Source organism: Saccostrea echinata, unplaced genomic scaffold (genome assembly GCF_033153115.1).
Source record: "Saccostrea echinata isolate AGI-Se365-2 ecotype Australia unplaced genomic scaffold, CSIRO_AGI_Sech_v1 ptg000004l, whole genome shotgun sequence".
Taxonomy (NCBI): Eukaryota; Metazoa; Mollusca; class Bivalvia; order Ostreida; family Ostreidae; genus Saccostrea; species Saccostrea echinata.
In genome coordinates this window covers 11,491,551-11,515,744 of record NW_026889753.1, presented here as the reverse complement: position 1 = coordinate 11,515,744, position 24,194 = coordinate 11,491,551, and the positions used below count along the sequence as shown (strand labels likewise).

The 24,194-nt window shown below is 36.1% G+C and overlaps 1 protein-coding gene across 6 annotated transcripts in view; it reads left to right on the top strand.

Annotated features, from left to right (window-relative positions):
- Window positions 1-16,364, top strand: part of LOC133179175 (teneurin-m-like) — a 43,345-nt gene extending 26,981 nt beyond the window's left edge. For 4 of the 6 annotated variants that reach the window (XM_061313966.1, XM_061313961.1, XM_061313964.1 and 1 more), the window contains 15 exons: window positions 925-1,110; window positions 2,040-2,189; window positions 2,493-2,700; window positions 4,137-4,256; window positions 4,650-4,929; window positions 5,200-5,608; window positions 5,774-6,026; window positions 7,441-7,670; window positions 7,912-8,069; window positions 8,257-9,331; window positions 9,506-9,520; window positions 10,226-10,554; window positions 11,489-11,794; window positions 12,062-13,673; window positions 13,905-16,364. In XM_061313966.1, coding sequence (XP_061169950.1) covers window positions 925-1,110; window positions 2,040-2,189; window positions 2,493-2,700; window positions 4,137-4,256; window positions 4,650-4,929; window positions 5,200-5,608; window positions 5,774-6,026; window positions 7,441-7,670; window positions 7,912-8,069; window positions 8,257-9,331; window positions 9,506-9,520; window positions 10,226-10,554; window positions 11,489-11,794; window positions 12,062-13,673; window positions 13,905-14,752 — 6,179 coding nt within the window. In that variant the 3' untranslated portion in view covers window positions 14,753-16,364. Of the gene's footprint in view, window positions 1-924; window positions 1,111-2,039; window positions 2,190-2,492; window positions 2,701-4,136; window positions 4,257-4,649; window positions 4,930-5,199; window positions 5,609-5,773; window positions 6,027-7,440; window positions 7,671-7,911; window positions 8,070-8,256; window positions 9,338-9,505; window positions 9,521-10,225; window positions 10,555-11,488; window positions 11,795-12,061; window positions 13,674-13,904 lie in introns of all 6 variants that reach the window. The other 2 variants (XM_061313963.1, XM_061313962.1) reach the window with 2 other exon arrangements.
- Window positions 16,365-24,194: the final 7,830 nt, after the last annotated feature.

Genomic DNA, 24,194 nt, shown 5'->3' with positions numbered 1-24,194 from the left:
TGGTACTTCATAAATATCGGTATGACTATTAATAAGCAAAAAGTAATTAAATGGTGTGAGTTTTCTCAAAAGCAACCAGCATGATGTTTATGCACTGCATGCATGCATAGAATTTTAATTTGTGAATTCCTTTTTTCTACATATTATTTTACTAGCTGTTACAGATGAGTTCTATAGAAAATTCTTCATAACAAACAAAAGATGGATAAAAAGTCACCACTTATATTGTTTAATTACAATACAATTTAATCAATAAATGATAAAAATTTATCCTTTTTGGTGAACATAAAAAAAAATCTCAAGAAATTTAGCCACAATTCTGTCCCTTATTGGCTGTACTTGATAAACAAGTTCATTCATTACAGGTCAGCCATCTTTCCATATTAGGAAGCACGCAGGTACTAACTTTATCTGCATGCCCCCTGTTTACATTTCTAAAAATAACCTGCATTTTGTTGTCATCTGTTTATTATTGTTTATTGATATTTTTTTATTTAATACATCTTTTTAAATAATGTCATCAATTTGAAGATTTCGACCCGACTTTCGTGTTGTTTTTCTACCTTACAATAACAAGAGTTTTCTAACTTAATAGCACAGAAGCATGTGAAGATACTGTGTTGTATATACATGTATATATATACTACAAGCTTTGTCAGATATAGATATGAAATACATCTCTATAAATTTTCTTTCTAATGTAAAGATTTCTTATTTTCTTTCTTTATTTTTTTTTGCTACGAAATGTTAACATACCATTATATACCAGACGAGTACTATTTCTTCACTTGGTATTTCCTTTTAAAACTTGGTCCATTGCTGTCTTAATATTACTGTACTCTGGATATTGACAATATTTCTTTCATTTTATTTTGCTTTTTAATCATGGTGAAGCTTGATATTTGGTGACCGGGTAAATTTTAGAAATGTGTCGACTACGATGTATAAATGGACGCTGCCACAATCAGAGGTGTGTGTGTGACAAGGGATGGGGAGGAGTTTTGTGTGACACACGTAACTGTGACCCACGCTGTGACGGTGTGAAAGGCCAGTGTGACAAAGGGACTTGTATCTGTCGAACAGGCTGGAACGGAAAACACTGCACCATAGGTAACATCCCCCCCACCCAGCCCCTGGGTCTATATATATATATATGCTTATAGACAAGGCACGTAAATGGCCATCTCGTATTTTACAACACTTTGAGCAAAGGTAATCTTTGTAATGTACATTATTGATGGACTTGTAGTGCATCTCTTTATTATTCTAGAGGTTTGAAAAATTTGCTGTGGGGAAAATCACTGTTAAAAAAATATTTATTTACTAAGGAGTGCATTCTTGTGGATCCTTTTTCTGGTTTTATAAATTATAACATAAGTGTAGAGGTGTTGATTTTTCTTTTTACTTTTTCTTACATTTTCTGCTAATCATTGAGAGCACTCATTAATGATTGCTTATAATTACTATCAGAAATAGAGGGACTCCTAGGAAGCTTTTTGACTTTCTCTATTGCACTATAAAGATTTATATAGATGGAAGACTTATGTGCTACATTGAACAAGATTATATTAAGTGACAAATTGCCATGTTTTGTAGACAAATAATCTATGTATATGTTGATTAACACTCAATGTTTGATCAGGAAAAGTATTTTATGACTTGAGCTTGATGGCAATTTATTAAAGCCCAATTTGTGTTGTAGAATAAAACAAATTTTTCTTGATTAAAATATTAATCTATCACAGATAGAAAAATCTTATCCTATTTATACTATGTATGTATTTAGCTTAAAACACAAGTTTTTTCCTGATATTAGTTACCGTATATACTTGCCTGTAAGTCGGTCCACCTATAAGTCGGTTGTATTTTTAAAGCTTACATTTAAGGGATTTAAGGGATTATTATACCAATATTTTCATAACTCGCCTATAAGTCGGACAGGGGTTTTTGGACCAAAGCTTAACTCCCAAAAAACTGACTTATAGGCGAGTATATACGGTATCAAGTTTGCTTTTATATGTACATCTTATTTGTTTTAGATGGGTGTCCAAATGGTTGCAGTAACCATGGAAACTGTCGTCGCTATGGTAACAGTGGATATAAATGTGACTGTCATGCTGGTTGGAAGGGGAGTGGATGTAACATAGCCATGGAGATGATGTGTTCCAACAATAAAGATGATGACAATGGTACTTAAGATTGAATTTTGTCCATTTTTCAATGCTGAGTGAGTGGGTGAAGGGGGGTTAGGAGGGTGCTAATTTTTTAGGTCATGAAGTTTAAATCTCCCATCAATGAAAGATTCATTGCTTGAGTAATTCTTGGTTGCATTTGAAGCTCATCAGTAGCTTTATTTTTTGAATTTTGAACAGCCTGTTGTTAATCAAAAATTAACATTCTGAAGTATGCTAACATAGCCCACTTCCAAAATTTTATGTTAAACACAACTATAGCAGACTTTTGTGGTTAGTAACACTTCTGTGTTGTTGTAGATGGTCTGAGTGATTGTCTTGACCCCGACTGCTGCTCCAGTGCGGCCTGTACGAGGAGTCCGTTCTGTCAGACTGTACAGGACCCTGCTGAGATTCTGCTTCAGAAACCCAAACCAAGCTCCACTGCCTCCTTCTTCAAGAAGATGAAATTTCTGATTGACAACAACAGTATACAGAAGGAGACATCAAAGAATGCATTTAATGAAAGGTATGTTTTCTCCTCTCTTCCTGTATAAACAATATCAAAGTCTCAAGTCAGTTAATCATCTTTTTTCTTCAATTCTTATCCATTTGCAATGGACCAACAAGTGAGATTTAATATTGAGACTAAATGTTGGACTGCAGGGGTGTAGCAAGTCTATCAGTTTGGAATATTAAGTTTTAAGCTGTGACAGCAGATCATTCTCTCAGTTTATTTCAGAAATTACGCTCTTGCATTTCAAAAAGCTCTTGCAATATAATACACTGAAAAAAAGATGTAATCTACCACAAAAGGTTCCCATGGACCATTGTCAATCTGATAAAAAAAATTCATTATTTTTTTTAACAAAAATTTTATTTTTTATTTTATTGAAAAGAAAACCACAACGAATCCCCAGAAAAGTGAGTCACTTTATTATTAAGCAACATTACATGACCCTATTGCTTTATAATTTAGCAGTGCTGAATAATTAGACACCTGTCGTGCATTGTTTTTCATTGTTGCAAGACTTCAACTTTCTGCATAATGCATAACACTGTCATAAATAGGACGAGAAATCTGTGTTTGATACCTAAAACATATAGATTACATCTAAACGTCTCGGAAAAAATTCTGTTTAATCTCAGTAAAAATTGCAATGATGAATATGCAGTTTAATTTGATAACAGAGTCATGCTGGTGAAGAGAGCCTTATTATTTATTGATGTTTGGGAGAAGAGTAGATTTAGTTTCTCTAGAAATACTAATTCAATTGAAAAACAATATCCAGAACCAAGCTGTAACACAACTTGTGTTATATTGATTGTATACAAATAGGGCTCAGGGAGGCCATTAAAGCCAGCTATGTTAAACTTGGTCGACTCCAGTGTCTTATTTCAGAGAGAATGGACGATTTAGCACATCAGTAAATGTCTCAGTATATGATTTTAATCAGTGGTCAGTAATTTAGAGATCAGATTTACACACATTTAGGATTCACAGTTCCTGCTTTGATTTATTAATGCAAGCACTTCAAAAGACAACTCAGCTTTTGACATAAGTAAAACAAAAATTGGAGATTTAATGAATTTTACTGGTAAAGAAAATCTGCAGACTTAATGCACTGATAAGTAAAGCCTTTGGCTCTGTTTTTAATGACAGTGTCACCAGTAGGATACTGTATTTCAATACAGTCCTTTGTTTTCCTGGCAAAATAAAATCACAAAGTAACTCTCCAGTGATATTAACACTTTTTACATACATGTATGATTTATAAAAAAGACTAGAAATTGTGAACTCAAAATGGGTAATGTTTAGGAAAGAAAAACAAGCCATGAAAGAAATTATTGAATCCAGTTATATCAAATTATCTGGATTTCAAAGATGTGTTTACGTCAGGCTAGAAATATTGGCTACAGAAAAGATTTCATATTATCTGAAATCAAATGATTCTTTGTTTACAGCCAGGTGTCAGTAATACGTGGGCACGTAGAGACAAGGGACGGTACTCCATTAGTGGGGGTTAGAGTCAACGTCAGGATTCAGCCTCTGTACGGCCACACTCTTACCAGGAACGATGGAATGTAAGTATATTTATAACTTAAATTATTGAAGAGAGGGAAAATAACTGGCTTGAAATAACTTTGCTTCTTTCACTTTCTCAGTGATGCACTGAATTCAAGAAATGGAAAACTTTCTACATTGGCATTGGAGACATACTTTAAGTTAATATTTGCATAATTTCAAACACTCACAGTGTTAAAGGAAAAATAAGTGAAATTATACACTCACAATTTAAATCCCTACACAGTATCAAGAAGAAGATCATATTGAGAAAGATTGCATGCAAATTTTACAAAAATCAATCATTTTCATGGTTGATGTGGAGTAAATATATCCATTTGTTAAGTTATTATTTCTTTGATAAATTTACTGGTACAAACATTCATTCATTACTATTTCCAAAAATTCTGCAGGTTTGACATTCTTGTGAATGGAGGAGGATCTGTCACCTTGGAATTTACACGGCAACCATTTCAGTCTCACACCATTAGTGTGTCGGTACCATGGAAACAGATTATAACCATGGAGACCGTCATCATGGATCTTCAGTCCGGTGACTTCTCAGAGCCTGACCCCTCTTTGTGTGGAGTGGGGCATGACCACCATAGCATGAAACCTATTGTCTTGTCCACATGGCAACACACTCAACTAGGGGCATGTCCAGAAAAAAGCACTCTCATTCCAGAGTCTCAGGTACAAAACAGTCATGTACCAATGAATGGTCATATGTTATCAACACTGGAGAAAAATGCCTCTAAAATTTTTAATTAAAAAAAAATATTTTGAAGACTTTGACAGAAGTTTTATTACTTTTATTCAAATCCATGGAGCAAATTTGTAGTAAACATGTATTGTTAAGGGTTATTCGATGGAGTTGTGGTAGATTTGTTGTTACATTGATTAAGATATTGTCGAGGTTATAGTTTCTTATTCCAGTGATGTAACCTTTTGTTTATTTTTCAGGTGTTACAGGAGAGTGTAGAAGTGCCAGGTACCAATGTTCATCTTGTCTACCACAGCAGCGAGACGGAAGGATACAAGTCAGTTATCCTCATCCAGATGACCCCAGATACTATCCCAACAAACCTAGCCTTGGTTCATCTCAAAGTCTACGTCCAAGGTGTAGAAACTGTCAAGGTATTTGAGGCAGATCCAGGCCTTAAGTATACATTCTCCTGGGACAGGATTAATGCGTACAGACAGAAGGTTTATGGGATTGTACCAGTGAAGGTCCACGTGGGATATGAGTATAAGGGCTGTACCTATGTGTTTTGGGAGGTCAGGAGTACTACCATGACTGGCTTTGATCTGACATCATCTGAGATAGGAGGCTGGAATCTGGACATCCATCACACCTACAACTTCCAGGAAGGTAGAATCCAGAAAATTGAAATATCACAACTCAAGTAAAACATTCTAAAGTAACAATATACTCAGCATGCATGTTGTAAGGATTGTAAAAAGTGAGAAAGTTGATGATGTCAGTGTTGGAAGTACTAAGGACATATAATGTTTGTTTTCTTTATCATGATTACAGGTATCCTTCACAAGGGAGATGGGAGTAACATTTACCTGAAGGAGAAACCCCAGGAACTGGTCTGTATCCTTGGTAACGGTATACAACGGAAGCTAGACTGTGCCCTATGTAACGGTGATGCCTCTAACAATCAGGTGCGTGCTCCTGTAGCCCTGGCCAGTGGCAGTGATGGAAGTTTGTATATCTGGGACGACAACTTCATCAGGAAACTCTCTCCCGGCCGTACCGAGATTGTCAGTATCCTTAAAACAGAGTAAGTGGTCTCAGACTGATGTGAAAAATCGGAACTTTTTGAAAGTATTTCCTCATCATGTATATATTATTAGCTCACCTGAGCCGAAGGCTCAAGTGAGCTTTTCTGATCAAAATTTGTCCGTTGTCTGTCGTCGGCGTCGTCGGCGTCGTTGTCGTAAACTTTTCACATTTTCATCTTCTTCTCCAGAACTACTGGGCCAATTTCAATCAAACTTGGCACAAAGTATCCTTGGGTGAAGGGGTTTCAAGTTTGTTCAAATGAAGGGCCACGCCCTCCTCCAAGGGGAGATAATTACGAAATAGCAAAAAATTAATGGCATTATTGAAAAATCTTCTTCTCAAGAACCAGTGGGCCAGGAAAGATGAAACTCAAGTGGAATTATTGTCAGGTAGTGTAGATTCAAATTTGTTCAAATCATGACCCCCGGGGATAGGGTGGGGCCACAATGGACGATCAAAGTTTTACATAGGAATATATAGGAAAAATCTTCAAAAATCTTCTTCTCAAGAACAGCAAAGCTATGATTGGTCATATTTATATGGAAGCATCCTCAGGTGGTGTAGATTCAAGTTTGTTCAAATCATGACCCCCGGGGGTAAGGTGGGGCCACAATGGACGATCAATGTTTAACATAGGTGTACATAGGAAAAATCTTCAAAAATCTTCTTCTCAAGAACAGCAAAGCTATGATTGGTCATATTTATTTGGAAGCATCCTCATATAGTGTAGATTCAAGTTTGTACAAATCTTGACCCCCGGGGATAGGGTGGGGCCACAATGGACGATCAAAGTTTTACATAGGAATATATAGGAAAAGTCTTCAAAAATCTTCTTCTCAAGAACAGCAAAGCTATGATTGGTCATATTTATATGGAAGCATCCTCAGGTGGTGTAGATTCAAGTTTGTTGAAATCATGACCCCCGGGGGTAGGGCGGGGCCACAATGAACGATCAAAGTTTTACATAGGAATATATAGGAAAAATCTTTAAAAATCTCAAGAACAGCAGAGCCACGGTTTGTCATATTTATACGGAAGCATCCTCATATAGTGTAGATTCAAGTTTGTTCAAATCATGACCCCCCCCCCCCCCCTCCCCTACTCCCTTTTTAGGGGTAGGTTGGGACCACTTATGCATTTAAGCTTTTCAATACTAAACTGATTTTTCCTTTTTTCCTAGCCACAGTGCTCAGGTGAGCGATGTGGCCCTTGGGCCTCTTGTTGAATTATGGACTCTGCTGCTCACAAAATGCATTTTTAAAACACATTATATATTGTAGTAAAGATTATTTTATCCTACTTGTACTTCAGTTTGGGCATGCAATTTTAATTCAGCTACATGTCTATATTTTAATCATATAGCCTTTCAACGATTCCAGTATTTAATTGTACGTCTCTCTGTTACTTTTTAGCTCTGTATTTCACAAGACATACATGACAGTGAGCCCGGTGAATGGGAAATTATACATCTCTGACTACATGAATCACCGAGTCATCCAAATTGCCACAATGGGGCCTGTCCAGAATCTAGAACAAAACTTCAAGGTCATTGCTGGCAATGGGGAGGAGTGCTCCACAGGACTGCTAGATGAGTGTGGGGATGGCGGACTGGCCATTCAGGCCAGACTGCTCGGACCCAAAGGTCAGCATTTAAACCTCATATTTATCAATTTTGGTATTGAAGGGGTCAAGAACTTTATATTCATTCTCTTCAGATCAAAGGTCAGGGGCAGGTGGTCAGAACAATTCTATTTTGTACAGTTCCAAGTTTAAATTTTTGTTAAGTTTGATTTCAAATTTATTACAGCTATGAATTAAGGAACAAGGTCTAGCATGGAAAATGAACCTAAGAAAAATCACATATTTACTGATTATCTTGGCAGGTATTGCTATTAACAAGGAGGGAGTGATTTACATAGCAGACAACCTCAACATCAGGCAGATTTCTGCCACAGGTATTATCACAACTCTGATTGGCTCACACAACCAACTCAGGACACAAGAGCCTATGTCATGTGACCATAGCAGACCAGCAAGTCAGGTATGTACAGTGTCTTCATACAGAGATGGTGAGGTAAAATTGTTGACATTTTTCAGAAAATAAGGAAAAGTCATAGAACAACATAGAAAGAATATTCTTTACAGATTCTGATGGCATTGTAAAATTTTGCCCCCAAAATAATTTTATCATTGAAAAATGTAGAAATCAATATTGTTATGATTTGTAGGTTCAGTTACATTGGCCAACAGCTCTAGCCATTGACCCACTGGATGATTCTCTCCACATTCTGGATAAAAATGTCATCCTGAAGCTGACCAAAGACAATTACATAGTGACCATTGCTGGACGACCCAGTAACTGTCCAATCAGGAGTGTAAACTCCCTGCTGTCTGGAATACTTTCAGATGAGGAAGAGGCTTCAGGTATAGCTGCTGAAGTCAGACTTGTGGATGCTCAAAGCATCACATTCGGTCCTCACGGAGAAATCCACGTGGTGGAGAGTGACCAACATAGGATAAACCGAGTGCGTGTAATCACTTCTGATGGAAGGATTCATCACTTTGCTGGCTCTAAATCCAAGTGCGACTGCAAATCCAAGACCTGTCTATGTTATGATGCAAAGGAGACTTTAGCAGCCCAGGCACTATTTAATTCCCTTACTTCTATCACTGTGACACCAGATGGCATTGTTCACATTGCAGACAATGGAAACTTACGTGTGTTCTCTATTATGTCCAAGCTTCCTCAACCAGATGCTAATAGAAAGTATAAAGTCTACTCTCCAGACACCAAAGAGATGTACATATTCAACGACCATGGTCAACATCAACAAACAGTGGACATCATGACTGGGCAGTACATGTATAACTTCACATACAATGTCAACTCCTTCTTTAGTAAGCTTGTGTCTGTCACTGATGATATCAAAAACATGATAGAGCTGACACGTGACAGCAATCTCCAGGTCACACAGGTCATCTCCCCTGGCAACCAACGATCCAAAGTGGAAATGAACAACCTACACCGACTTCAGAGGTTTACATCCCCAAATAACAATTCTATTTCATTTACGTATAAAGGAACCTCGGGCTTACTGGAGTCTAAGTACCTCAGTAATGGTCAAAGTTATTACTATAACTACAATGACAAGGGGAGACTGATGGAGACCCGGCAACCTACAGGAGAGATAACCTCCCTAGTTACTGACATCAACACAACAGGGTCAATTGTCAGGGTCAACACAGACAGTAGTGATGTCATCTCTATGGCAACCTATGGCAGTGTGCAGTCAGTCATGCATGGCAAGTGTTTCATCCATTTGTAATGTTAAGAAATCTTTTAACAGAACTTTAACAAATTTTCAACAACAAAAAATGTTTGTATGTTTGCTCATGTTTTAAGAATTTAGAAAAGTTTGAGAAGCTTTCTGTATGCATGGATCCTCTTTTAATGTGATTTTTTTCTGAATTTTACAGTGAAAATCTCTCAGGGTAATTTGCTTTTTCTTGACTAGCTTGATTCCGCAGGATACAGTTTCTAGCTGGCCGCTTTCTTGTCTTTTTGTCTTGCTCTATCTTCAGAAACTTATAAAATGCCAGGAATAATTCTGCAGTGCTTATTTAAAAGCTTTTGGTGGCTACAATTAGTCTTCTCATCATCATAACAAGATCACAAGTATATATACATGTATATATTCCTTACAGCATAGTTCTGACCTTTTATATCAATTTGTTAACAACTGACATGAATGTGTATTACATATGTATATTGGACATCAAATTTGACTCATTCAGCAGCATGTATCGTCAGCTAGAGTCACAAGAGGTTAGATTTAGCCAGTACACCATGACGTCATATTTCTCGTGTGCGTGATCGTAGTAGACAGTAGCTAGACATAAATGTTTGTTTTGTGGTCGTTATCTCTCGCTAGTAGGATCTATTTCTACCCCACAAAAAAGACTTTTTTTTCTCTCTGAACATGAAATATTGTATGAATTTTACCTTTTCTTCATTAGATTTCAGTAATAGAATTTCAGAGCCTTTGAATCTGAGATATATTTTTTGTAAGATCTCCTAACTTAGCTTATTCAGAGTAATATCAAACATGCATGTTATTCCATTATTACAACTTTTATTTTCAAACGACATGTAGTTACTATGGATTTGAATTTAATTTGATCTTTGGTAACTTCCAGGTGCAGCAGAGACCCAGGTGACTTATCTACCAGATGGAGGGGTGGTCGTCATGTATCCCACCAATATGTCCATAACCATTGAATCTGGTGGACACCCTGTCTTGTCCAACCAACATAGAATGCACTTCAAACGGAAGATAATTGGTCCAAACAAGCTTGTACACAAACTGGAGTGGAGATTCTATGCCCGTCGTCGGTATAGTCCTTCCTGTGGGCGTAAGACCCTACAGAGACTAGGCAGTAAAATGAGGGTAGGGGAGTCCCGCCCGCATGTTAGCATGTCTGACTCGCCTGACATGTCCTCCAGAGGCGAGGCCAAAGCCCTCAGGGTATGTCAATATGTTCCTTCTCTGTTGCACCTCTCAGCAGTGCTAGGAAGGGGATCTTTTAATTTCTGGGGAGGGAGCAATGGGTTAGGCCAAAATAATGAGGAAAAATTTCAGTAAATTAATTTTACTATGTGAATATGTAGTGATAATCTAATATACTTTTAATTTCTAAAGGCCATTGGATGGAGAATTTACTCCATAAGTTAAATTGTAGAAAATTTCTAGAAAAAATTGTAGGATATCATTGCATTGAATTATTAGCACTGCTTTGAAGGTGATTAACTCCGTCTTGTATAATAGACATTGGATGACAGTTAGCATGAAATTTTAGCAGTACATTATGTACAACTTCAATTCAGTTTTGTCATTCCTTTTTATTTTCATTATTTTTCATTTAGCATGTCCCTCTTTTTTATTTTTCTACTACTGAATATAACTTGTTGAACAAAAATAATGGCATTTTTTTTGTCAGGCCAATAAAAGCATGTCAAAAGCTATTTCAGATGTATCAAATAAAGGACATATATAATGTGATATTATTGGGAAAGGAAAGTCCCTTGGCTTAATATATAGTCAGGCTGTCTGTATACGTCTTGCATAAAAATTGTAATGGGGAAAAAAATCTCAGAGAAAACATGATAGGTATAAAATTGACACCGAGAAGTTTCAAGTAACTCAGGCCTGTTAAAAATACAATATGAAAATTAGACAATATTGAGCTTTCTTAGAAATATCATTACACATAAGAAGTTATATTGTATGGACCTATTAAATTATGTAATAATTAACTATGAATATATTTATTTTAACTATAGAATTTCAATCAATTGATTCAGCTTATATCAATGAAAATAACCACAAAGATTTTATTACCTGTAATTTAAAGCTAGAAGAATCGTCAATGATTTTTACCAGCATTACTCATTGTTTACAGATAAATGGAGTGAATCTTTTGTCTGTGGAGTATGACCGTCTAAACCATACAGAGAGCATCCTTAACAAAGATTCTCAAAACATCTTGTGGATTATGTATGATGACAGCGGCCTACCCGTCCAGTTCCTGCCATGTAGTGAGCATCATGCAATGAACATCACTTATAACCAGCGGGGACAGATCACGCACTGGCAGTACGGAGAAATGTGGGAGGATCTGAACTATAACAGGGATGGACTACTGCTGGAGCGATCAAGATCAGGGACTGTCCAGTACCGTTTTAACTACAGATATGGAAAGTCATCGGTAAATATCCTGTTTTGTCACTGAAAGGGAAAAAGAAAACACAAAATATTAATGTGAAGTCTGTGTATTGCTTTTAGGTATTCAGTAATTCATAATGAAATGTATGAAAAATCTTGACAAATCGGTGCCTATTATGGGTCTGATATACCAGTTTAAATATTATAAAAATAAAACAATCATGAATTGAAAGGAAACAAAAGGAATGTCTGACAAACTTACATACATTTAAACAGACATGTATAACAATTCTGTAATATCTGTTTTCAGCCAACAGACATTGTAATGCCTAGCGGTAAACAGTACTACTTGGAGTACAACAGTCTTGGAGAACTAGAGAAGATTCGAACCCCTGACCTTGGTTACCACCATTTTAATCACATCATCTCTATTGGGAAGCAACGCTACCTTTACCATATACCAGGTCTGTCATATCCTTACTCCGAGGAATATGATGGTAATGGAAAACTCCTAATGGTAGTTTATCCCAGTGAACAGAGGCGTGTAGCATACCGTTATAACAGCTACTCACAACCCACAACTGTCTTGTTTGATGAGACACAGGTGGAACTGGAATACAAAGAGCAGATCTTAAAACTGTCCCAATCCACCATCTCTAGTGGACCTTACAGCTGTGTGGAGACGTACGGTTACTCGGGATCACTAGTGTCCAGCTATGACATGACATTCCCAAAAGACGATAAATTAATTACCGGATCATTTTCCTACGACTATGATGATAACTTCAGGATTACAAAGATTGACGCAGCTTTTGGAGTGCGCATTAATGGAACTAGCACAAGTTATACGTATGATACTAACACAGGCAAACTTAAGACACTAGGACCATTGAACTTAACATTCAGAACAATGTATGATTCTGAGACAATATCAGATAAGTATGTAACAGTAACTCGCAGTTATGATAAATATGGACGGGTTGAAAACACAAAGTATCGATTTGATAGAGACAGTGTGCTGACCTTAAAAGTCGGTTACGATGTTTATAACAGAATCCACAGATGGCAGAGGAATGTTAATGGTGAAGAAATTAAATACATGTACATGTATGATAAAGACAGTAATATAATAGAAGTCTTCATCAATGGGCAGTCTGCCTGGAGATTTAGCTATAGTAACAATGGAAACATAAACCGTGTGACGGAAGACGGAATTCCAAAGGACCTGGAATACGACACGGGAGACCGCATCATCAAGTCAGGCAACAAACAGTACAAGTTTGACGAGGATGGATTCATGGCTAAGAGACATGATCAAGATCTTAAGTTTAATTCCAATGGACAGCTGATGTATGTTGCTAAGACTGGAAAATACCGCTACTTTTACTTCTATGATTCCTTTGGAAAGTTAGTTCTAATGGAATCTAATGGAGGAGAAACAATGCAGTACTTCTACAGTGATGTTTCAAATCCAGATCGCATTACCCACACGTACAACAGAACCTCCTCAGTGGTCACTGAGTACATTTACGAGCCCAGCGGCAACCTGATAGCCATGAAACGAGGCGGAGCGGTGTACTACATTGCTTGTGACCCCATGGGCTCACCAATAGCAGTAATGAACAAGCAAGGCCATATCATTAAGTCTATTGTCTATGATCCTCTTGGTAGGATGGAAAACGACACCAATCCTAATTTTGAGTTCAGTTTTGGATTCCAGGGAGGGTTATACAACCCTGTCACAGAGCTAGTCATCTTTAGGAGCCGTGTCTATGACACTGACAATGGCCGCTGGCTCTCTCCCAGCTACAGGACCATCATCCACAACATTCAGAAAATTCTAGAAGCACCGGCACTACTCAACAACTACAGATTCCAGTATCTGGTGAACACACACACAAAGAATTCCTACCCTGTTCTCTGTAAGTATGAAGTTTTAAAGTGGTGTGTACTAAGTTGAAATAATTAGTCCTCTTATTCATGAAGAAAGATTTTCAAATCTAATTGAATAGAGTTATAAATTTCAGAAAGATTTTTTTAGGGGTCTGTACTTTCTTTTTAAGAAAATCTTGCTTTAATATTTGTACTGAATATTGTACGTTCAAAATGTACAGAGGATAAAGTTTAATGACACAATTTTTCTTTTTGTCTAGCTGTGACTGAGTGGATGTCCATGCTGGGCTATGACATTAGGAGCCTGGCTCCCGATGTGTCCTACACTGGAGAAATTCGTCCAAAAAAGAAGGACACTGATCTCTCTCTACTGCCGACGTCTTCTGCCTTTGAGTGTACATTCCTTCAGGATATGGACAGCTTGCTGACTATGTCCATTGTTCCCAAATCCAAACTCTCTCCCCTGCAGACCAGAAGAGATGTGCGATTTGCTGCTCTAGCAAGTATCCTTGGTGATGGAGTAACTCTGTCTTATCGTAACGGTCGTGTAGAGGTTGGGGTCATGGAAAAGACTCCTGATTGGTCCAAACAACTAGCCCTGGTGCTGGTGAATGGCTCCGAGATTCTCGACTTGCAGTATATCATCAATGGCAAGGATGTACATTACTTTGTGAAACCAGAAAGTTCAAAGGCTGGGGAGGATTTGAAAACTTTAGGGATTTATAATGATGAAATCCGCTATGAGAATGGGCTCAATGTGACAGTAAAGAGGCCTGCTCACAGAAAAACAGAGACCGACATCAAGCTTCATGGTAAGCATTCCATAATCAATATTAGATATGGCACAACCTTAGAACTCGAAAGGCAGCGAGTTCTTAGCCACGCCAAAACGCGGGCAGTGAATCATGCCTGGAGGCGAGAAAAATGGATTCTTCAAAACTCTCTCACATCGCAATATCAATGGACTTCATATGAAGTGAATGAAATTCTGACCCATGGGTCCGCAAGGGGATACGAGGGTTGGTACAGACAATCTCAAACCCCAACTCAGTATCCAGAATTATCTGATGACTGTAACAGCATCAAACTTCAGAAAAGCAACAGGTGATACACATAGACTCTATCCTTGTTATCAATTGTGAGTTATTCCCAGTGAGGGTGCCAAACAATCAGCTGGAAAGATTCATAGAAAGAAGAACATTTCCAAATTTTTATTGAAGCTGAAATTTGTAATGATATTCCTAGCATCTCATAATGTGTTGTGATTTCTTACACAAACAGACACAAATCAAATTGTGCCATGGAAAAATAAAATGACATGAATGTGCTTGAGCAAGAATGGAGGATTTCTTGTGGTGCTATTGTGAGACAGGATGAGAGTGTTATTATTGATATACATGTGTGATGTCATAAAATATTTATTTATTATCCAATCAAAAGTATGGATACATGATCATTATCCAGTATCTAAGACATGTATTCATGAAGTTGTGAAATATTCCTGTTGGCGTACTTGAGGAGGTGGTTTATCCAGGGGTACTTTATGTTCCCACTGAACCCCTGTTTCCTTGGGTATTGACTCAATTAGACAGTGCTATTTGTGTATCAGTATTGTGGACTATGATACAAATGTTATTTGTCATATCAAAACTGCTGACATTTTCATAATAACATATACTAGTCACTTTCTATCATCACTATTTTAAACTTGTATATGCTGGTCACTATATCAAGCTGATGATCATGTGACTTAAAAGATGTGTTTTCCCATCCAAATTTGCATGTATAAACGTTTTTCTTTTTAAGTATCATATTTTGTAATTTTTTAACTGTCCACTTTTAAAACGCTTATATGAAGTGATGTAATATTTTATGGTATTTTAACTAGATAGAATTTTCTGATCAGGGTCCAGGATGACTGTTACACTGTTTTCCGCTACAGCTGTGCAATATTTAAGGAAATCAAACTTTCCTTCTTCCATTTGATGATGTTTTTTAAGTTTATATGCTATGTTCTTCTCTGCAATCCTGAATGTTTGTGCATTTTTACATGTTCCTATCAAAAACATTATGTTCATTTGCATGTGTCGATACAAGGACACAATCATGGTTGAGTTCTTCCTCTACAATTAAATCGTGTGAGATATATTATGTACATTTTGACTAAGACGGCAAGGGATGCCCACTGTTAGTAAAACAAATCTGTTCTTTTGTTTTTTAACTGTGATATATTTTTGTTGCAGCAAACAAACTCAATCTCTTCACCCGTAATAAAACCTGAGCTCTCTATCTATGTGGGATAGAAGTTTTCATTTTTCTTTGTGTAACTTGTGCCAAACTTTATTTTTTAAGCTCTCTCAATAAAAACCTGTAAACTAGTCCCATTAACTAATGATCACCTTGACCATTGCAGAATAACCACAAACCATTAAATGATCTTAATTATTCTGCAATGGGTTTATCATTGTCACAAATATATGTAATAATAAATGTTACAAGACATAACAGTATGTCTTATGATGTCATAAAGCAGTTCTGTCATGTCTCATGATGTCATAAAGCAGTTCCATCATTATGTCTAATGATGTCATAAAGCAGTTCTGTCATTATATGCTTTCTGTACAGACTCATCAACACATATATATTATACAGTTAAGATACTCTTTATTGCTGTCAATAGGCTCTCCGTTTACAAATAAAAAACAAATGAACTAATGAAACTTTTAGTTATTAATGATATTTTGGTGAGCACAGGGAAATTTCTTGGACATAAAAGGACTAGAAGAAGTGGAATAATTAACAATTAGTTTGCAACCAGTGTTTTCAGGTTCAATTTTTTGAAATTCTTGACGTGCTTCATGAATACTTGTGGAACAGGTACTCCGTAAATACAATAGCCAATCTGCAGGCATGTTCACGAAACTTTCCTAAGATACGTCCTAAGATTGTTCCTAAGATATGACTTAGGAAGACAGTTAAGAACATCCAAGATCAACTTAGGACTTATCATAAGTTGTAGCTCGACGGTATCTTAGGAACATCTTAAGTTAGGATATCCTAACATACGATGAACACTATTGTTTCTAGATACATATACAATTTGGGAGACATTTGCAGCCAAGAAACTTCTAACTTATGTAAGAAAAAATGTATCCATTTACATGATGACTTCAGTATAATTTCAATGTTTACATCTTTAAAATTATAAGAGAAACATTTAATACCCCATGTAAGTCGCAACGAAACAAGCGATTTTTTCCTATCAAAGTGAAAGATTTTTATTTCATTTTTATTTTGAAAACGGTGTTTCAGCAATAATATCTACAACATGTTGGGTAACTCAAAAGATAAAAAACAGTAATCTTGAATTCAGTAATTTACCACAATGAAGATTATGATATGACGTATTATAAAAGTCTGAATTATTTTTTGAAAAATAAACTAATAAAAAATATGAAATGAATTTTGCAGGACTCGAAACCATGTACTTTAGTATCCAAACAGGGAAATGTTTCATTATTTGAAATATGAAAATAACGGAATAATTTTCACTTTTTTATGTATCAGACATTATTATTGAGGGGCACAAGCAAATAGTAGCTATGCTCTTTATAATATTCTATATATCGGCAAAATTATTTGGGGGCACAGCCCCCGCCCCCACCCGGCCGGTTCCTACGGCCATGTCAGCTAATACACAGACTGTTGAAGAACGCAAAATTGTCGCTTATACTTGCGATGCGCAGAAAAATAAGCATCACCACAAACTTAGGATGATCTAAGGATATGATTTATGTTGCCCTAAAGTTAGGACGAACTTATGACGAGGTCCTAGATTTAGGAAAGCTTCGAGAAACTGACTCAAGACTAAGATATTTCCTAAGACGTTCTTAGGACACATCACAGTCCTAAGATAGCTTCGTGAACATGCCTGCAGATTGGTAGTCTACATAAAGAGAGGGTAAACGCGTGTTCGATCGATACACCTGTTGTGACAACTGCAATAGACATGACAAATACATGTACATGTATGTATATATATATTCATTGCAATGCGTGAGTTTTACAGAAGCGGAGAGTCTCTTACACTCTCTTCAAACTTCATGATATCCCCATTCAGCATAACTCGCGTTGCTAGTCACAGAGAGTGGGGTGTCTAATAATGTTGCGCATAATTTTAAGTGGTAAAATTTTCCGTTTGAACTTTTTTAAAATGTTGGTTGTTACATTATACATGTAAAACTCCAATTTCTTCAGAAAGGAAAAAGCGGTCACATGCTTCATTGTAATACCTTATAGAACGGGTACATATAAATGCAATAGCCAATTAAATTGGCAGTCTACTTCAATATGTAAATAAAAAACGTTGGTATACCTTTAAAAATTTTCGTTCCTATATAAATCTAAACTAAAAAAAAGTCTAACATTCCTAATGTTTCACTGAGCGGTCATAAAAAAAAAAATCGACGTTTGACCTCAGAGTGAGATATTGGACCTGTGGACGAGATATTGGACCGCTTACGTCACACTGTGGGCGGGATCAGCAAAATCTTATTTGCATTCAGTCGTTGATATGGAGGCCAGCGGCAAAAGATAAATGAATAACAAACTAAATCGATAAATATATAAATAAATAGTTGCATAAAATGGTGTGTCTTAAAACATTGCAACGAATATTGCTTTCTCGTTTCTGAAGAAATGGATGTGTCATTATGTAACAATATTGACGTTCGATAAGAAAGACTCAGACGTTCCATTCAGACGAAAAATTTTGCCACTTTATGTGCATCATTGTACCTGTTCTACAGGTATTTGGATGAAGCACTAGAGCGACAACCTAGGGTCGCTCACCTACTGATTAACTGACGTTCGGAAAGGTACGATCCAGTCATATATTTAATAATTTTGTAATTTCAAAAGAAAAAAAAAAACATCAAATTATTTTAATTCTAACATTTAAATTCAACATCTAACCTATATATATTATAGCTACCTTCTGTAAACCTACAGAGTTTAGAACGGACATTTTATTATTGGCTTACACTACAGATAAAAATGGTAGGTGAGAAGCATTGAGGAGTGCCCTTGCAGAAAAATCAAAGTACTAAAAGATGAAGTACAATCATCACACAATTGTTGGATCTGTTGACAAAGACGAAGGTGATATTTTCCATTATTAATCTCAATCATCTAACAGTTTTGGAGGGAAACCCAAGGAAAATATCTTGTGAAAGACTAATCTATTCTAGATATTGGAAGTTTACTCAAATTGTAAACTTCTTAAGGCCACGACCTTTGTGTCGGTGTGGGGTTAAGTTGGTCATAACAGGGACGTAGCATCGTTTTTGAAATTGAGGGGGTCAACCAGAGAAAAAAAAAATTCAACTATCCTGAAAAAAAATTGACAAGCAAAAAAAAAAAAAAAAAAGGATAAATGAAAATTGTCCAAACTCGAAAATCCTATTTCGGGGGGGGGGGGGGGGGGGGGGGGACTTCTTTCAGTACCAAATTTATTCATACACTACTACAAAACCCTTATTTGACTATTCTACAACAAAAAGTGGTGGGGGGGGGGGGCGGCCTTTCAATTAAGATTTCAAATAGAAAAAAGAGTCTTTGGAAAAAAGTGGGGTGCCAGCCCCCTGCCCCCCCTCCCCCCGTTGCTATGTACCTGCATAAATTGTACTTACAGTACAAAAATCTTTACTCGTGGCCATCTAGCAGGCAACCTGTTCGTATGATTATATAATGAGTACCAGGTACTTCATCCTTTACCAAAATTTATATTTCCTGGGTCCAGTGTGTAGGCTAAGTTGGTCATATACTGAGGATATATTTTTGAAAATCTAACTAATTGTAAAATTCATGTTAGGTCCCAGGTCATGTATTGAAATTACTTAGCCCCAAAAATCCTCCTTACCCATGGATATCTCCCTGATTATAATGCACAATTTGCTCCAGTGTACCAAAATATCCCATGGCCCTTACCTCAGTTCCAGGTGGGTTCAAAGTGGCTATAGCCTGAGAAACTCATGATACTCATGTGACCGTCAATTAAGACTCGGTGACCTTTTTTTAATAATAAAAAAAAAAACTAGAACCCTTTCTAGTATATTTTATATGAAAAGGTACATACACAAATGTAAATTATCAAAGTTTATCATATGCTTGTTGAAGTATTTCTTCTCCGACATAAGTTCGTGCTAGAAAAATTGATGGCATATATATATATATATATATAACAGACGACATATTCATACTTTTAAAAACTTTGTCAAATCACAAAGCTGTCAGTATCGTGTTCATTACATCATGTTCTTCATTTTTAAATTCTTTTGTACACAAATATTCTTTGTTTATTCTTCCAGCTCTGACTAAAAGCTCGTCTAATCGTGTTTTCAGGAATGGGAACGAAACATTGGAAGTGTACCTCGGCGATCGTTGAAGGTTTGGAGATACCGTTCAGTTGTATCTGGATGTTGGCGAAAGTTATTTCTCCCATCACATGTCTTTGTATGGGAATTTTGTAGGTCGATTCGCAGTCCCAAATCAGAATTATAATCCTTCAAAGAATTCTTCTTTTTACCATCAACGAGACAACTTTTATCCACTTTTTCATGAAATGTATAGGACTCATCTTTCCCCAGAAGGCGAGTTACTGCAGTATCTGCGTTAGCAATATTGTTGTTCGTAGGATTTTTGTAGAAATCGCTAGCAGCATTTAAAGCTTCAAATTGAAATTCAGATTCCATTTCAAATATGCAGCTCATATATCCAATACTTTAGAATTTAACTACTTATGTCGCACTATTAATATGTGTGCTTCAGTGTATGGAGGACTTTGATGGCCACTGCCATATACATTATAGCAAGACGAGTTAATATTAGACTTCAGCTGGAAAGTGAAAAAAAATAACTTTAAAATATTTTTCCGCTTAGATGTACATTTATGTAAAATTTTACTCTTGACTTTAAATAAACAGCTGATATTGAGGGATTGATTAATTGTTAATATTGGATTCTTTGACGATAACAGTTACACTATGTCCTCGCTTTTGTACATACCGGTATATTCCCCTGCTAATTTTCAAGGGATATGTGTGTGTATGTGTTTGTGAATCCGTGTTCTTGAACAATGAATATGTTGAATAAGGGAAAGGTATTAAAACATATATCCGGCTTGTTTGTTACATCTTTATTTTTATCCCTAGCAGGAAGATTATAGACTCGATCGTTTACAGGAGGCGTGTGTGGGAGGAGGGGGGGGGGTAAATGAATCAATACATATGCTACTCTAAGACTATATCTGAACGGTATTAAAATATATTACGAAGGGACTGAGGAAATAGACAGTTTGTTAACCCCGACAAGCAGGCCCGTAGAACGCAGGCCACTTCTGAGTATAGATTTTGTTATAGTTAATTTCCCTCTAGATGCTGGTCCCCACCCCCTCCACTTTTTGATGTTGTAAGGTCAAGGACAGGCAAATTCCAGGATTTGAACAGTAAATTGGAAATTGGAAAATTGGCCCCCCACTTTTGGGGACAGTTTTAGTTTTCTTTTTTTTTTTTTTTTTTTTTTTGCTTGTCAGATTTGTTTGGGAGGTCCCCCCCCCCCCGCTTTTGAAACCGTTGCTACGGGCCTGATAAGGGCAGACTCCGACTCCTTAAACATCACGACCCTCAATTACGTCGTCCAACTCCGGGGAACTTTTCAACAGTATACAGTTTGTTTTGTGACAAATTGCCTCTCATACTTTAAAAGCCAACCCATATAAGGAGAGAGGTGATTCTGAGTTCTTAGAAACGTTATAGTTCTAAATATTCAATTCAATTCAATTCAATTTATTGATTCACCAAACATGTTGGCATACAACCATGTTACAAACAAAATGAAAAATACAGTGTGTTTTCAGATTACTAAAACATATACTAAAGTACATACATACATGCAAGTGTACAAATCAGTGAAGTCAACTACTTTTACAACTTGAAGTTATACATAATCATTATGCAAATAGTATAAACAGTATAATATGGACAGAGATAAACTAATTAATGCATTAAATATATATTTTTGTGCTCTATTTTTAGAACGCAATTCAAAACATTCATGTAAAAATTCGCATAGCCTTCTAGAATGAACTGCATTGTCAGGATTACAAAGTACTTTACAATGATTTTCCTTCAACATGTTATCATTTAAATTATAGATGTTCAAAGGGTAATACTTGAGATTTTTTTCTCAATAAAAAGGATCAAACTATCTTAAAAATAGAAACGCCCCGTTATTCTTGCAGGCTCACCATGCAGGAAACCGGAAATCTCTATACATTCACTAATAGACACTCAAGCACTTGCTCTCCATCTTTATTGGTAAATAAAATATTACTGATATACATGTATAACGCTTTGTACATAAAGTTTATGTATATTATTCACCAACATACATTGTTAACCCAAGAGAAATACTTGAATTAGAGCGAATCAAGTAAATCCTATGAAAGATATAGAATTTCAAATGGACGAGTATTCTGCATGATTCAATGAATTAATGTTACGTGCTAACTATCGTCATAATTTAGTGCACATTTGTGTATACTTTTCTTTCTTTTCACTCTTTTTGGGGGTCTTTCACGTACTTGCGTCACAGTACGTATTAGAAAAGATGTTTTCTAAATTTTACGAGGTTATACCATCATAATGAGATTGCATAACGTAAGCTCGGAGCGGCTATTTTTCTCACCCAGCGGGTCCTTAAGGTATAGCATTATTTGATAAAATATGCAAGTGCATTGGGAAAAGAAACTGAGCCACTCTGAATAAGATTTACCACTCGATACAGTTAGATGGAAAAACAGAAAACATACAATATATAAATTTCAAGGACACTTAATTTTTGGGTAGATAGCTTGAAAAGAAAAAAAATATATATTCTTTACTCCAGGGCATCTAAGAGACAAAATGATAGCAGGATTTCTGACCTTTACCTTGCACTTATTGCATTGACAAAAGGATCCATTAATTCACCTCATAAAAAATTTTGTGTGTATGTCATAAGGTTGGAATAAGTTAAAACCTTGTCGCTGAATAATAAAATATGTCAGATAAAGCATCCATATTTGCTCTCAGATCTCATCTGATGATCTATGAACATAATGTCAAATCTGGTATCCTATCCACTGAAACGTCATGACAAATAATACAGTTATACTGTATTAAAACTCATTTATAAGGGACACAGATAAAGCGATTTTTTTATACTCCACAGAATTCTTAACAATTCCACGTTATAACGAACTCGGGTTTATAGCGAACTTTGTGTCCTGTAGAGGTTTAAAAATAACGAAAATTACATCTTTGATTATGAATTTTTTAAAAAAGCTGACATTATTTTTTCTGAAGTATTTACAGGCACTAGTATCGTTTTTGAAAAAAGGGGGAGGGGCAGCCAGAGAGAGAAAAAATATTACTTTGAAAAAACTTTGACCAAAAAAAAAAAAGAGCTATAATGGAACAAAAATTGTTGGGTGGGGTGGGCAACGAGCCTTTCCATGAACATTTTCAATAGTAAAAAGTAATACATACACATGTATTGGAAAAATGTGGGGGAACAGCCCCCCCCCCCATACTACGTTCTTGATTTATATTTAAAATTCAATTTTTCGTCAACTTTAGTAATCCTATGTAAGTTTTGTATTTAAATTTTCAATTTCAATGAACATATTTAGTAGTCAGGAAAACCTGTACATTTCGAATTTGCAACATATTCGTTACAGGGATTACAAATTACGGATATGGGAAGGTAAATCCACAGGTCTCCAGGACTTCGGTATAACCAAGTTTTACTTTAATGACACTACAACTTTTTTGAATTTTAATAATTTCTTCTTTTTTTGAAGGGGGCGGGGGTAGGAGGAAGGACAAAACAACCTGAACTAGCTAAAGTATTTTGTAAGTATTTAATAACATAATCATTGATGCTATTTAAAAACTGTTAAACTTACAACAAAGTTAAAAGAAACACCCAATGAAAAACCAGGAGTATCAATCAATATCATGGAATTTTCAGCACTCAATACTATATGGCACTTTTAAAAATGTAAACAAATGGTTGTCAATAAATGTATATCCAAATAATCAAACATTACTCTGGACAGTGGACAAAGTATAGTTGGTGTTGCCTATTATCATCTGTATGTATTAATAATTAATATTTATAGAAAGGGTGCACTTAGTATGCTTAATAATATATTAAATAACCAACAAATACGTTATAGTTGCAATGCTGGATCATTGTCGAACTACTAATATAAATATTTCAGGTAAGGTGGCAGAGGATAGTTTTTTTTAATGCCAAACATGTGCCGAGGGGGTACACATATACATGCAATCCATAAAAACATATACATGGGGACAGTTTTCCAGGGGCTAATTAATTACACTTCATATGCCCATGGCTCACAAATTATGTCAACAAATTCCATGTAATCTGCCTATTAGAGTGCACATGTACCAAAATTGCACCTGGGAACTCCCCAAATTTTGGCT